We start from the raw sequence: 15,567 nt of genomic DNA, 5'->3' as shown, positions 1-15,567 counted from the left end.
GACATTCAAAACCTTCAGAGGAGTATGGTAAGATTGGCAACCATTACAGCTGCTTGGAATTCACCGTAGATGCCTAGAAAATTGTCTTCTTTGTTGCTATAGGAAGCAGCTAAAGCAGAGGTTTTATTAGTCCACATACCCTTAAGGACTGGACATATGGTCTAGAAGTTTAATGAATAGGAGGGCATCTAAGCTACTCAGCATCAACTATAAGGGAATATAAAACAAATTATAAACACAATACAACGTTGTGTAATATGGGATAGTATTTATTCCAGATCCATGTGTTGGAAAAAATAAATAAATCACGTTCTCATAAGAGACAAAGCTAACCTGGGACCAAGAACTGTTGTGTGTCAAAGTAATAAGAAAAAAAAGAAATACTACATTTTTATCAACATACACCAAGCTACACGTAGTAACAAAAATAGAAATATCCTTGAGTAAATTGCGGACAAGGTTTTGCACCTAAAAAAAAAAAAAAAAAAAATCAAAAAAAAAAAACCTTCATGATTTCACAGATTAAGGTATACAAGTCAAGTTGTGACCTTTTTGAAACTGTTGTACTACAAAATGTACCCACAATTTACGGATGGAGTGCCAAGTAAGTCACAAATAATGGTCCCACAATTGCTCCTGTATCCATGACTCTAAAGCCAATACCCCACATTTCTGTGTATGTGATACAATGAATCACAAGCAAATATGTGAGATGGCAAATGTAATACTTATCTCTAAATTATTGATATAGCGTGAGCAAGCCTACATTATTAAGTAATTCGTCCCCCTTTTGCAGCTATAACAGCTTCCACTCTTCTGGGAAGGCTTTCCACAATATTTTGGAGTGTCTCTGTGGGAATTTTTGCCCATTGATCCAGGAGAACATTTGTGAGGTCAGGCACTGATGTTGGATGAGAAGTCCTGGCTCGCAATCTCTGTTCCAGTTCATCCAAATGTGGGCGCTGGGGTTGAAGTCAGGGCTCTGTGTGGGTCAATCAAGTTCTTCCACACCAAACTGTTCACACAAAGCTGGAAGCATAGCATTGTCCAAAATGTGTTAGTCTACGATTCTTAAAGACACGGTTGGATACGTTTGGTGTGGAAGAAAATATAACTGACAAATATTCCAGCAAATATTTACTAGTCCTCTGGTAGATATTTCAGTAAAATTCAGGATGCTTGAGAACAAAATTGATTAAGCGTATTAGAACACCATTTTCACTTGCCTTTTTATAAAAGGATATAATTCCATCTTTGTTAGAACATTAACAGGTGACAGGAGTTAAATTTTTATGGTTGAATCGAGACTTAAAATGATACTTTTCAGAGGAAGATGCAAAATAGCAAATCTATCATTTGACCACCTCAGTGCCAACTGTAATTAGTAAAAAAAAAAAGAAAAAAAGAATCCATTACACACTATATAAAATGATATATTTAAACATTTATGTTTTGCATCAATATCCTTTGATAAATGTTTAAGAGTTTAGTTGCAGAAACAAACACTATTAATTCAGACGCATCAGTAGGTTTGAACTGATAAATTTCACACTTTATACAACTGCACAATTCCAATTTCTAAGGTGGAGATTCTTTTCTGATTTTAAAAGATTAAAATAGTTGACATCACTGCTTTCTTAAACTGGAATGTTTAAGTCCCAAGCAATAAAAAAAACATACTACAAATACAGCAAGATAATGTTCCTGCTGCCAGGTATATTACTACATTATATTGCTAGATTACAATCTATACTGTATCTTTGCATCCAGCCAAAGAAATTCCCAATCTTTGTTAACTCTATATTTATACACATGCAACGATTTCAGATCCACAATAACACGCATGTGATACATGTGCTGGCATGTTTTTTTTTTTTTTTTCTTTACACAAACCAGACTATAAGGATCTACAAGAAGCACATTAATTTCAGACATACACTGATTTAATGTGCCAATCAACACTGGATTAGTGAATATAAAATGGGGAGTTATTATGACAATGACATGTCTCTTGAACCATACTACCAAATGTCACATTCAACTTTAATCATATACTGGAATCTTTAAGGAGAGGATATCACAACGCATAACTGTTCTCGGCCTAACATTCATGTATAATATTTCATGGCATCAGATCACAGAATCTCCAAAGGCTCCGCAAGACAAAGCTTAGTATATCTGATCTGGTCATATACTACTACATTTAATGCAAAATTAATACTTTTGACATTAACTGGGTTCCAGTGCTCAAATATAAGTATATAGATCGCAAAGCCCCATGATCATAAGAAATTAGCCATCTTTATCGCAGCCACGAAGACGGAACCCATTGAGGCTCAGTGTCCAGCTTATTGATTAATCGAAGAAGTTCATGATAAGCCTTGTCTAAGTCTGTATTCACAATTGCAGTATCGAAATAGTGACCATTGTTTTGCTCCATTTCTCTTGCTTTTTCAATTATTTCTCTGAGTTCTTCTGGCTGCACAATAAAAAATAAAAATAAAAAAATAATAAGACATTCTGCACAATAATTATATCAAATTTAAGACTGGTAATGGGCAGAATTTTAAGCAAATTTAAGAAACGTTATGGAAGGCCAAATCAATAATGATGAATCATAAAATATGCTACATAGATATGTAAAGCATAACACAAAAGAACACAAAGTACTTTTCCTAAACTGTTCTGATTACCAGAATAAGATGCAGCTTGAATCTAACAAATGATTTACTAATATTATTTTTGATCACAATTATTTTTTGATTTCTTTCACAAAAATGTTAACTAATAGGCCTTACATTAGGTTTACACAAAACAAGTATGTAGCAATTACATGGATTGTAATTGTCCAAATACGTCAATAAACCTTAATAGACAATTACTTACTTTTCTACCCTTCGTCACAATGGCCGTTTTACCATTACCGCGGTGCTCGTGTTTAGCTCTCATTTACTGAACCCACACAAGTTGTATATTTCTTTCAGGACAAGAAGGGCTTTATTTAGATACCATTATTTTAATCATATCTATTTTACTATTAAAAAAGTACAAAATTGTTACCGACCGCCACGCACTGAGAAGGGTGAGACCACCTTCTACCTCGCTACAGCCTCTTCAACCACCGAGAAGGGTGGACCTCCTTCAGTGCCTCCTCCACAAAAGGTGTAGACCTCCCTCTACCAACTAGCAACAACTGCAGCAAATAAGAGGGAGACCCCCCTCTGCTCCATGACTGCTGAACCAACCACTGCAGGGAAGGGGGAGATCTCCCTCCACTTCACAACAGTCACAGCTGTTGTTGTGAAGGAGAGCAGCCTACCGCAGCGAAATCGTTCTGGGGGGGGCGTCCTCTTGCATGTCCAAACGCCCTCTACCATCTGTAACTTCATACATTTATAAAGGAAGATGACGCTAACAAAAGATGGCCAAGGCGTTTGACGGAACAGAAGTGATGCATCAGACTTTTGAATTTCTGCAGCAATTTCTATATAAGCCCTCAGAACCCACTGAACCTTGCCCTCTGATGATCTAGTCCTCAGTGCTTGTTCACGGCTTGCGTTTTGTTGATCCTGACTTCTGGTACCCCGATCTTGGCTACTTATTCATTCTTCATTCACGCGCACACACCAATCTGATCTCTATCCATCTCTCATGTCCCGTATTACCAATTGCTTGTCTGCTATTTCTTCATGGATGTCACAACGCTACCTGAAAAGTAATCTTTCTAAAACTGAACTCATTATCTTCCCTCCCTCCATCTCCACTACCTGAATTCTCTATCACCATTAACAACACAACTATCACTCCTACTAACCAGGCCCGATGCCTTGGGGTCATCCTTGACTCTAACCTTTCCTTCATCCCTCACATTCACTCCCTCGCCAGAGCCTGCCGCTTGCACCTAAAAAACATCTCTCGTATCCGCCCATTCCTCACCCAAGAATCTACAAAAACTCTGGTTCATTCACTTATTTCCCGTCTTGACTACTGCAACACTCTTCTGGTTGGCATTCCACTGTCTGAACTCTCTCCTCTACAGTCTGTCCTAAATGCTGCTGTTAGGCTTATCTTCCTTTCACTCCCTATAAACTTTAGTAGGGCTGCAACTAACGATTACTTTCATAATCGATTAGTTGGCCGATTATTTTGTCGATTAATCGGATAAAAAAAAATGAATGTCAATTTTTCATTTATTTAAAATAATTTAATAAACAAATGCTGTTAAATACAAACAGCAGAATAAAAAAAACTTTGATAAAATGCATTTATTGTCTTTATTTCCCAACCAGCCCCCCCAATTTATGCACATTTGAGCCCAGACATGCCACGCTGCCTCCAAGACATACCACGCTGCCTCCCAGACATGCCACGCTGCCTCCCAGATATACCACTCCACGCTGCCTCCCACATATACCACTCCACGCTGCCTCCCACATATGCCACTCCACGCTGCCTCCCGCATATACCACTCCATGCTGCCTCCCGCATATTCCACTCCACGCTGCCTCCCGCATATACCACTCCACGCTGCCTCCCGCATATACCACTCCACGCTGCCTCCCACATATACCACTCCACGCTGCCTCCCACATATACCACTCCACGCTGCCTCCCACATATGCCACGCTGCCTCCCACATATGCCGCTCCACGCTGCCTCCCACATATGCCATTCCACGCTGCCTCCCACATATGCCATTCCACGCTGCCTCCCACATATGCCACTCCACGCTGCCTCCCATATATGCCACTCCACACTGCCTCCCACATATGCCACTCCACGCTGCCTCCCACATATGCCACTCCACGCTGCCTCCCACATATACCACTCCACGCTGCCTCCCACATATACCACTCCACGCCGTCTCCCACATATACCATTCCACGCTGCCTCCCACATATACCACTCCACACTGCCTCCCACATATACCACTCCACATATACCACTCCACGCTGCCTCCCACATATGCCACTCCACGCTGCCTCCCACATATGCCACTCCACGCTGCCTCCCACATATGCCACTCCACGCTGCCTCCCAGACATGCCACGCTGCCCTCCCCACATATGCCACTCCACTCTACCCCCAGATATGCCACTGTGGCCCCAGATATGCCTTATACCCCCTGATACACCACTCCATCCTCCCCAGACATGCCACACTGCCCTCCCCACATATGCCTTATATACCATATATGCCTTATACCCCCAGATATGTCACTCCGTCCTCCCAAGATATGCCTTATACCCCCTAGATATCTCATAGTCCCCTCATAGAGTCACAGACCCGTTCACAGCACACTGACACCATACTTTTATAAATAAGCACTGGGTTAATCTTCACTGCCCCCAGGATTTAGATTCCCTTTAGTCTGCCCCCCTTTATCTCTAACTGCACCTTAAGTTAACTTTATTAAATTAACCCTCAGTCCTCATCATTAAATTAACCCTAAACACCCCATTAACCATAACTACCCCTAAATTAACTCTAAATACCCCATCAAAATAACTACCCTAAATTAACCCTAAACACCTCATTAACCATAACTGCCCCTAAATTAACCCTAAACACCCCATTAACCACAGCATCCCCTAAATTAACCCTAAAGACCCTGTCAACCACAACAGCCCCTAAATTAACCCTAAACACACCATTAACCACAACTGCCTCAAATTACACCCAAACACCCCATTAACCACAGCTGCTCCTAAATTAACCCTAAAGACCCCATTAACCATAGCTGCCCCTAAATTAACCCTAAACACCCTATTAACCATAACTGCCCCTAAACACCCCATTAACCATAGCTGCCCCTAAACACCCCATTAACCATAACTGCCCCTAAATTAACCCCCACCTCCCCTAACTTTCAGTAGCCCAAATATTAATTTTATACTTACAGTTAGATGAGTGTCACAGCCATGTGGTTCTGGCCTTCTGGGAGAAGGAAGGGGCGGGGCCAGTTGTCACAGTGATTACAGGGAGGGACTGGTAAGTAGGAGCTGCTGCTGTGAGTCACTCAAACGGTTTATATAATGAGGGGGATTTTCTGAGCGTTTGCTCTGAAAAAACCCTCATTTTATAATCGATAATAATCGATTCAACTAATCGATAATGAAATTCGTTGGCAACGAATTTCATTATCGATTATTATCGATTTTATCGATTAGTTGTTGCAGCCCTAAACTTTAGAACTAGATTTAAAATCTTGGTACTAACACTGCTCCTCCATACATTTCTGCCCTCATAAGCAAATACTCTCCTACTCGATCCCTACGTTCTTCCCATGGGCTTAGGCTCTCGTCCTCACTTATCACCTGTTCCTTTTCCCGTCTACAAGACTACACTAGGGCTGCCCCATATCTCTTCAGCATTCACACTCCCTCCCAACATTCAAGAAACTTCTCAAAACTCGCTTCTTCAGAGCAGCCGCACCCATCTTACCTGCTAGAACCTCCTTGTCATTAATACAACCACCACACTACCTCTCACCCTTTCTGTGCCTTAGGTTTGTCACCCCATTTCCTCAAGATTGCAAGCTTTATATGTAATGTATTAAGCGCTGCGTAAACTGTTGGTGCTATATTTACTGCAGGAAGAACAAGCAGACTATGTTGGCGGAGTGTTTTTTTTTGTTTGTTTGTTTTATTCTTGCTGTCAATTATTGCCTTATTGCCACTGCAAGAGATTTTGTCATTAAAAACCCTTTTCGAAAGAGTCTCTCCAGAACCCCCTGAGAACTCTGGAAAACCTCTACAGGTTGGAATGCAGGTACTGCATTCAACCACTCAAGTCAAAGGAGCTTTCTAGTTACAATGCGAGTAGTAAAAATAAAATATGAAATTGGTAACATTTAAAAATAATGTTAAAAAAAATTCCAGAAATAGTGAATTTTTATGAGCAAGTGCTAAAATTTGTGGTTTATCTTCCTAAAAATCTTGGCATGGAAAGTGTTAAAATATTAGCATTTCAAATACCCATGGGGTGTCAAGCTTAAAAGAAAAAAGGAATGGTTTTGATGGGGTAAACTGAATTGGCTGGGTTCAAAGATGTCACAAATAGGACATGATAACACATTGACCAGATGTCAAAATTAAAAGAAAAAATGTGCTTGTCCCAAATATGGCCTTTTGGCCCATAAACAACCCGGCAAACCTACGCATAGATGGTATCATTGTACCCAGGAGATGTTGCTGAATACATATTGGTGTTTATCAGTGACATATGTCTTGCCAGGGCACATAATCCAGTGATTAACTATAACTTGTTACGGAATTATATTATTGTATACAATATTAAAATTGTCTGGTCCCGCTAAGTTTGATTCAGCATTGCAAGAGTCAATTTAGCTCTTCAATCCAGCTGGGTTTGGAGTTAGTTTGTCTGGACAAGCTAGGAATATGTGTGACAAGGGGTCCATTAGGCTAATTAACAGAGCTGCGTTACACTGTGGAAATGGCTTGCTTACTTCATCCCCAGGTGACAAATCAAACACCTACGTTGGCCAGAAAAGGCACCACGTTTCTTGCTCTTATTATTATTTTTATTTATACAGCACCAACACTTTATGCAGCGCTTAATACAATACATAAATTCAAGGGGTATGACAAGACAAGAATTGACAGACTAAGACAAACCAATACATTCGGTGGAGAGAGCCCTGCTCGCAAGTTTACAACAAGGATATTCCTGACAAAGGATACAAGCTCAACCCCTTTTCTGCTAGATGCAATATCTGAAACTATTAAATACTCATGATCCTCTTCAAAATGAGGCAACGCATGGCAAGGTCGTCCTTTACCATTTAAGGAGTGTGCCAACTAAGTTAAACTGGGTGATATTACACAATAGACTGGTCAGGTGTGGTATCCAGAAAAAGAATATGGAGAATCCAAATATGAACCATACATGTACCAGATGTCAAGGTTCCAAGTTGAAAAATGTGTACTTCCCAAATGTGGCACTTTACCTCCCAAACAACACGGCAAACACATACTGGGGTGTTTGACAGTGACCTATACAAGGACCTCTAAATTTTTACCTGAAGTACAAAAAAATTAAAAATACTTTGTGGTAGACTTGTTTTCAAACATATAAAATTTGATGGGGGTAAATTAAATTGGCTGCGAAGACATCCCGAATTTGTTTTTTTTTGTTTTATAGGAAATTAGAGAAGATCAAACAAATGGTACCTTAGGAAAGCCCATATACCCAATATGCAACATGTGTGGGTACACTAACGGGGAGAGAAGAAAATTACACCTAAACATGAACCCCATAGAAATGTCACAAGGGATACAAAAAAATAAAACATTATTAAGGGGGTTAATAAAGTTATTGCTCCCTAACAATGTTTTGTGATCATTGCTTAATATTACTTTGCAATATAGATATCTGTATGTCTGAATAGTTACCGTATTTGTTTGACCCCAATTATAAGATTTAGAAAAAAAGAAAAATTCTGAATATATGACTACCCTAAAGGAAAAAAGTTTTACTAGTAAATATTACCGTATTTGCTCGATTAAAAGACAAGGTTTTTTTTCAGAAAAATACCCCTCGTCTTCTAATTGGGGGGTCGTCTTATAATCAGACCTCAAATAGAGGTCGCAGATCTTCCCCGAATGTCAGAGATCAGAGTTCCCCGCACTCTGATCTCTGACAGCGGGGGAAGGTCTGCGTGATGGACGCAGACAAACCCCGCTGCTAGCCACACCCCCTTCCGGCTGCAGCGTAAGTTGTCTACGCGGATCGCGTGGACGTCAACCCGCTGCCCCGGTATACAGCAGGACATTGGAAGCACCGGTAAGTGTGTGTGTGGGGGGGGGCGTTAAATGGGGGCATAGGGCATTTCTGGAAGCAGAGTGCTCTATGAAATGCCTTTTAACACCCTGAATGCCACTCTGCCTCCTGAAATGCCTTATACCTCCCTATATGCCACTCTGCCGCATAATATGACTTTAAACCCCCTAAATGCCAGAGTGGCATATAGGGGTATAAGGCATTTCTGGAGGCAGAGTGGCACATAGGGGGTTAAAAGGCATATCATGGGGCACAGTGGCATATAGAGGGTTAAAAGGCATATCATGGGCCACAGTGCCATATTAGAGTGGCAAGCCTGGGGGCAGATGTGCGTAGCTGGGGGGCAGGTTGGAAAATACAAGGAAATAAAAACAAAATTATTTTTCTCAATCATAGTTTTTATTAAAAAATGTAATAGTTTACATGAATTAACATTTACTGGTAAATTTTTTTTCCTATAGGGTCGTCTTATATTCAGGCTTTCTTTTTTTCCTAAATTAATATTCAGATTTTGGGGGGTCGTCTTATAATCGAGCAAATACGGTAATTCATATAAACTATTTTTTCATATTTAATAAAAACTATGATTGAGAAAAACGCATTTTTTAAAAAAATGTCGTATGCCAACCAGCCCCCGGTTATGCACATCTGCCCCAAGGCTTGCTGGTCTGCCCCTTAGATACCCCTCATACCCCCCTATATGTCACTCCACCCTCCAGATATGCCCTTATACCCCCCTATTCACCACTCTGCCTCCCTGATATGCCTTATTCCCCTATATGCCACTCTGCCCCCCTTACCAATGCATCAGTAGACTTGCCCTGTGCTCCAGACTCCTTGGTGTCTAGTGGGGGCAGCTGGTGGATGTCCGCGCGTATCATAGAAGCCACGGCAGAGGTGTCAGGTAGTAGTGGAGGTTGACTGCAGCATTGCGCAGATGTTCACTGGCTGCCATCTGTGCGATGCATGCAGACGTCTGCTGCTGCTGCTGCTGCTGGCCAGTACTTCTGTTGGGGCTTCTATGATGGAGCTCCGGAAGGTCATATCATGCCGGCGCTCTGTCATAGAAGCCCAGCAGAAGTGACGGTCGCAGCGGAGATTGTCTGCAAGCATCGCACATACATTCAGCGGCTGATGAATTTAAGATAAGGGGTATTTTTCTGAAAAAAACTTGTCTTACATTCGAGCAAGTACGGTAGATTCCATCTGGTGAGAAAGTGGAACAGCTTTGCCATACACAGATGTAAAGTAAATTTGACTACAATAAACACTAATTGTGCAGTCTTCAGCAGGTAGCGTAATTTTTGTCTTCAATTTAGTGATAATCATACAACATACCTTTGGATTTCTACCTTCCTTGGCCAGTAAAGCACGCAGTCTCTCTTGGGAAGGTGGTGCAATAAATATAATATATGGCTTCAAATCAGAATTGCGTAGCATTTTCAAAGTCTGATTTAAAAAAAAACAAAAGAAAAATACAATAAACAGTGATGCTTAGACAAATATACACCAAAAAGAGGACTATAAGAATAGTAGTTCAAAAATTATATATTCCAGGACAGAAAAGCAAACAAAAGTGCATACTCAGTCAAATTGCAAATACTATAAACACCTAAGGTATAAATATTGGGGAGTCCATCATGCTATATTGTAACAAATCCTGTAGCACAAGGCCATAAATACCACAGTTAGGGATCTTAAGCACAGTCCTAAGCACAGTGTAATCAGAGTCAGGAACACCAGCTAGTAGCAAAAACAGTGCTTTATTTTTAACGGTTCAAATGCCAAAACCCAAACCTATATCAGAAAAAGAAAAAACCTACCGTATATTCCGGCGTATAAGACGACTTTTTAACCCCAGAAAATCTTCTTAAAAGTCGGGGGTCGTCTTATACGCCGGGTACTAACCGAGTACCGAATACTTACCCAGCCGGAGAGTCCCACGAAGCCACAAATCTCTAAGGGAGGGGCGAGTGGAGAAGCCGCCTCCCCTGGGCCGGTCTTCAGGGCCACGCCGAGGTAGGTGCAAGATCGTGATCTCCCCAACTAGCCCTGATCAACAGGGCTGGTTGGGGAGATCACGACCTCCCTCTAACTAAACCAACATTAGGGAGCTCGAGGTCTGGCACTTCAGACCTCGGCTTCCCTGCTCCCTAATCACTACGCGCCGGCTATTGATGCCGAGCGCGGTGATGACGTCATGTCCCGGCAACGGCATCAATTGCCGGCGCGTAGTGATGAGGGAGCAGTAAACAGAGGTCTGACATGACAGACCTCGCGCTCCCACAACTGGATGGAAGACAGAAGACAGAAGATAGAAGATGAGAAAGGTAAGAGATGGGGAGAAAGGGGTGTGAGTGCAGTGCATGTATGTTGGTGTGAGATGGTCAGTGTGTTTGTGAGCTGGTGTGTATATATATATATATATATATATATATATATATATATACGGTATATACATGTGTGTGTGTATATGTATGTATGTATGTATATATACACACATATGTTTGTGTGTATGTATATATACATGTGTGTGTGTCTGTATATATATATATATATATATATATATATATATATATATATATATATATATATATATATACACACATGTATATACGTGTGTGGTGAGGGCAGTGTATAAATGTGTATGTATTGACAGGTGTATGTTAGTATGTGTAGATATATATATATATATATATATATATGTGTGTGTGTGTGTAAGGGCAGTGTATGTATGTATATGTCTGTATAACAACCAGCCAATCACCGGTAAGGTACATCGCTTGCCGTGATTGGCTGTTTGTTGTACGCTGGGTAGAGGGGTAGTCTTATACGGCGAGTATAGTCCAAACTCTATATTTGAACTGGAAAAGTTGGGGGTCGTCTTATACGCCGGAATATACGGTAGCTCCCAATTGGATCCCTCTCAAACTAAACTATGCTTGTCCAGACTGACCAGTCTAATCACCCGCTAACTTGACCGCCCAGCCAGACCCAGCTAAACCAGGCTCTGGAAAACCTCCCCAGACAGCACACAAAAGGTCCAGGAAGGTATTGCCTCACTTGGCTCAGGGATTGTCTTCTTCAGGGCCTCTCCTTGCCCTGGGAGCTCAGAGAACTTCCTCTTCCCCCAAGAGTCTCACAATATACATACACACACACACACACACACAAATGCGAATCAGTAAAATGCAAATCAATGTATAACTTATTTGAAATGCGTTACTCTGGATGTTTTTTTTGTTGTTCTGTCTCTCATTGTTCAAATAAACCTACCATTAAAATGATACACTGATCATGTCTGTCAATGGGCAAACGTACAAAATCAGATATAAACACACACATATATTGCTTAGCTTTTTGGCAAGTGCTATGTTTTTTTTTCATGGCTTATTAAGGAGATGCTAAGCATTTTAATCCAAAGGAGACTCTCAAGCAATGTGGCGCCTTCTCTGGACCACCATTAACGAGGCACCTGTGTAGCTTTCCTGAAACACCAGAAGCCATGTGCAAAAAAAACAAAAACAAAAAAAAAAATACATTTCCTGCAACATCACAAGCCCTCTACAAATAAACATCATGTGCCAGGCTCTTTGCAAGGTTTAAACAAAAAAAACTAATTTGGAATATTTGAAACATATAGGACACAACACAAGGTATAGTAGGAAGGAAAAAAAACGTTAAATTACATAAACTATACAGTTAATTTAGGATACATTTTTACAAGTATGCCAGCATTTGCTTTTCCCCTGAACCTGCTTTTGAGGGTTACACCAGAGTCAAAAAATGTTCTTAAAAGGAGGGTATTTACTTTGCACTTTGAATATTTATTTATTGTTATTTGCACTTCTATTTGCCCCTTTGCTGTTTTTCCAATATTTGGCAATTACGACTACCTCATTTTTACAATCAGCTGTTATATTTCTGTTGGAAAGAAAACCACCTCCCTAATAAGTCTTTTTTTACCTTATTTGGCTGAAATGCTAAAAATGCATAGCAAAGCAATTTCACTCCGTTCCAACGGCATACAAGGTTTTTGTGCAGTGGGCCATTTCATCAATGCAGTATTTCATTGAGAAAAAATATGGTCCAGCCTGTCCAAAATTCACAACAAAATAAAATTGCGAAATGAAAAGCATGTAATTACTTGTAAGTGACGGGTTCAGGCCACTGACATTGACCGGTGAGAGATTATGACCTCAAGTGTCACTAACAATTGATCAGGTTGCAATGATGTATTAAAAAAATAAATGTTTGTTTTCATTCATAATTTGTGGGGGGGGGTTAACCTCGGATGAACCATCTCTCTGTGACAGCTGTCACTTATGGGTGGCTGTCATAATTATCAGATCACTTCTATCAGTCAGGAGTGATAAACTGCTGCAGAGTCTGACAGCAATTGACATGAAAGCACCTGCAACATTCAGGTCATTGCTGTTTAATACATTTTTTAGTCTTTCAATACTGGTGCTTCATATGAGCACAGCATGGACAGAAGACAAAGATTGAAACAATTGCATTATTGAAGTAATTAACACTGCAGTCACTCTCATGGCACCAAGGAAGGTATCTTCTTTGCAGTGCATGAGAGATTGGAATAGCTCCCATATGCATTTGCCCCTTCCGTGGTAATTAATTTCAATACAATCATCAGACAAGGGGATTTCTAGAATTTTATGGCAAATAACTATTTGGCCTATCTAGACTGCCCATTTTTTCTGTTGTAAAAACCCCAAATCATATTCAGTCCTAGGTCTTCAGGATAGCCTTATGCATATCTCACAGCAATCATCTTGTTTTATCAACCATTTCTATTGGAAAGCTATTCCAAATATCTACCACTCTCTTAGTATGGTATAACTTCCTTGCATTTAATCTCTATTGCTGGATTAGGTCATCCTAAAATGTCTCCTTCTTTGAAATATACAGTAGTTCCCTCTTGCATATCTAATCCAATATCAAAGATTAACTGCCAAACAGTGTGTGCTTAAAAACGTTCCCGATAAGCAGATGATTTACTATTGCATACAGATTGCCAAATTCATTTTTGGTGATAAATCCTGTTTAAGTCGACGCTACTTTAGATTGCTGAATAAAAATGACAACAAATGTTAACTATGCACATAGGGGGTTGCATAACGGTTTACACTGTGTGGAACGACCATCTCTTACCTGTGTATGAAGACTTAAAAGGCAAATCTTGCCAGAATTAATAACCTGCCTCACAGAGTCAATACTGGTGCCATATAGATTTTTCTCAAACTCTCCAAATTCAATAAATTTCCCAGCAGCAATGTCTGCTTCAAATGTCTGCCGTGATACAAAGTGATAATCTCGTCCTGTCACCTCATTATCTCTTCTATTCCGAGAGGTATCTAAAACACAAATATTAACAGTTAAAATTACACATATCTGGTTATAATTCATTCTATGCGATGGACTCTTAAAAATGGACAAAGCTTGATAGCGTTAGAGGGAGGAGGATAAAAGGTAGAATAGAATGTCTCAACCCATTATTTTACTTGCACTGGCTTGACTGGCTATTTAAAATACCGTATTTGCTCGATTATAAGACAAGGTTTTTTCCTGAAAAATATCCTTCATCTTAAATTCGAGGTCATCTTCTTATCAGACCTCAAATAGAGCTCTGACTACAAGACTAAGATCCAAATCCCCACCAGCAGCTGGTGGAGGTCTGTGCGATGCCCGCAGACAGCCTCCGCTGCTGCGGGCACTTCCGCAGGGGCTTCTATGACAGAGCACTGGAGTGACATGACCTTCTGGTGCTCAGTCATAGAAGCCCCAGAGGAAGTATTGGCAGCAGCGGAGGTTTTCTGCACGTATCCCAAAGTTGGGGGGGGTTTAAGAGTGGCATGGGGGTATAACTGTTTTCTGGAGGCAGAGTGGCATATAGGGGGTTAAAAGGCATATCAGGGAGGCAGAGTGGCATATAGGGGGTTAAAAGGAATATCAGGGAGGCAGAGTGACATATTGGGGGTATAAGGTATATTTGGGGACAGATGTGCACAACTGGAGGTAGGTTGGCAAATAAAAGGAAATAAAAACAAAAAGTTTTAAATAAATATGAAAAAATGGTTTGAATTAATATTTACTAGTAAAACTTTTTTCTTATATTCAGGCTTTTTCTTTTTTCCCAAATTGATATTCCAATTTTGGGAAGGTCGTCTTATAATTGAGCAAATATGGTATATATTAAAGCCCCTTGGGATTAAGTGCTGTGTACCACATGCATTAAACTAGATAGGCTGAACACAGCTGCAAAGTGAAAGTTTCAATAACCACCAAACACTATAGGTTAAAATCAGATGATATTTAAACTGTTGTATTGTATGGTGTTTTTAAAAATTTCCTTTCTCGTCATATTTTGTTCCATAGGTATTCAATGGCACTTTGGCTAAACCAGCTTCTCCCTGGCATCCAATATCATGACTCTACAAGAACAAATTTAAGTACCAGAGATTTTCCTTTACTTGTACAAACATCAATTTTCTCAGGAGTCTCACTTTAACCCCTTTGTGACAGTGGCTGATTTTTATTTTTTGTACCCTTCATGACAATGGCTGTTTTAATATTTCTGCGGTGCTTTTGTTTAGCTGTTATTTTCTTCTTTCCTGTTTACTGAACCCACACGAGTTATATATTGGGGTTTTTTTTAAGGGTTTTTCAAAACCATTTTTTTCAAAATCTGGTAATTCTTCCCCCATGTGCCATTTCGGGTATATTTGAAGCCAGCCAATACAGTTT

At 40.2% G+C, this 15,567-nt stretch overlaps 1 protein-coding gene and 1 long non-coding RNA gene across 2 annotated transcripts in view; both read right to left on the bottom strand.

Annotated features, from left to right (window-relative positions):
- Positions 1 to 1,417: 1,417 nt before the first annotated feature.
- The window catches only part of PALS1 (protein associated with LIN7 1, MAGUK p55 family member), a 54,241-nt gene continuing 40,091 nt past the window's right edge, over positions 1,418 to 15,567 (bottom strand). The window contains exons 12-14 of the mRNA XM_053475643.1: positions 13,975 to 14,177; positions 10,141 to 10,251; positions 1,418 to 2,479 (exon numbers count right to left, since the gene is read on the bottom strand). Coding sequence (XP_053331618.1) covers positions 2,303 to 2,479; positions 10,141 to 10,251; positions 13,975 to 14,177 — 491 coding nt within the window. The 3' untranslated portion in view covers positions 1,418 to 2,302. The remainder of the gene's footprint in view (positions 2,480 to 10,140; positions 10,252 to 13,974; positions 14,178 to 15,567) is intronic.
- On the bottom strand, positions 12,836 to 13,124 carry LOC128505313 (uncharacterized). The gene is made up of 2 exons (XR_008355565.1): positions 13,092 to 13,124; positions 12,836 to 12,948 (listed from the first exon to the last, which is right to left on the bottom strand). It is a non-coding gene; the product is annotated as an uncharacterized LOC128505313 (long non-coding RNA).

The sequence above is a fragment of the Spea bombifrons genome, chromosome 9 (genome assembly GCF_027358695.1).
Source record: "Spea bombifrons isolate aSpeBom1 chromosome 9, aSpeBom1.2.pri, whole genome shotgun sequence".
NCBI classification, from domain to species: domain Eukaryota; kingdom Metazoa; phylum Chordata; class Amphibia; order Anura; family Pelobatidae; genus Spea; species Spea bombifrons.
This window is presented reverse-complemented; position numbering and strand designations above follow the sequence as displayed.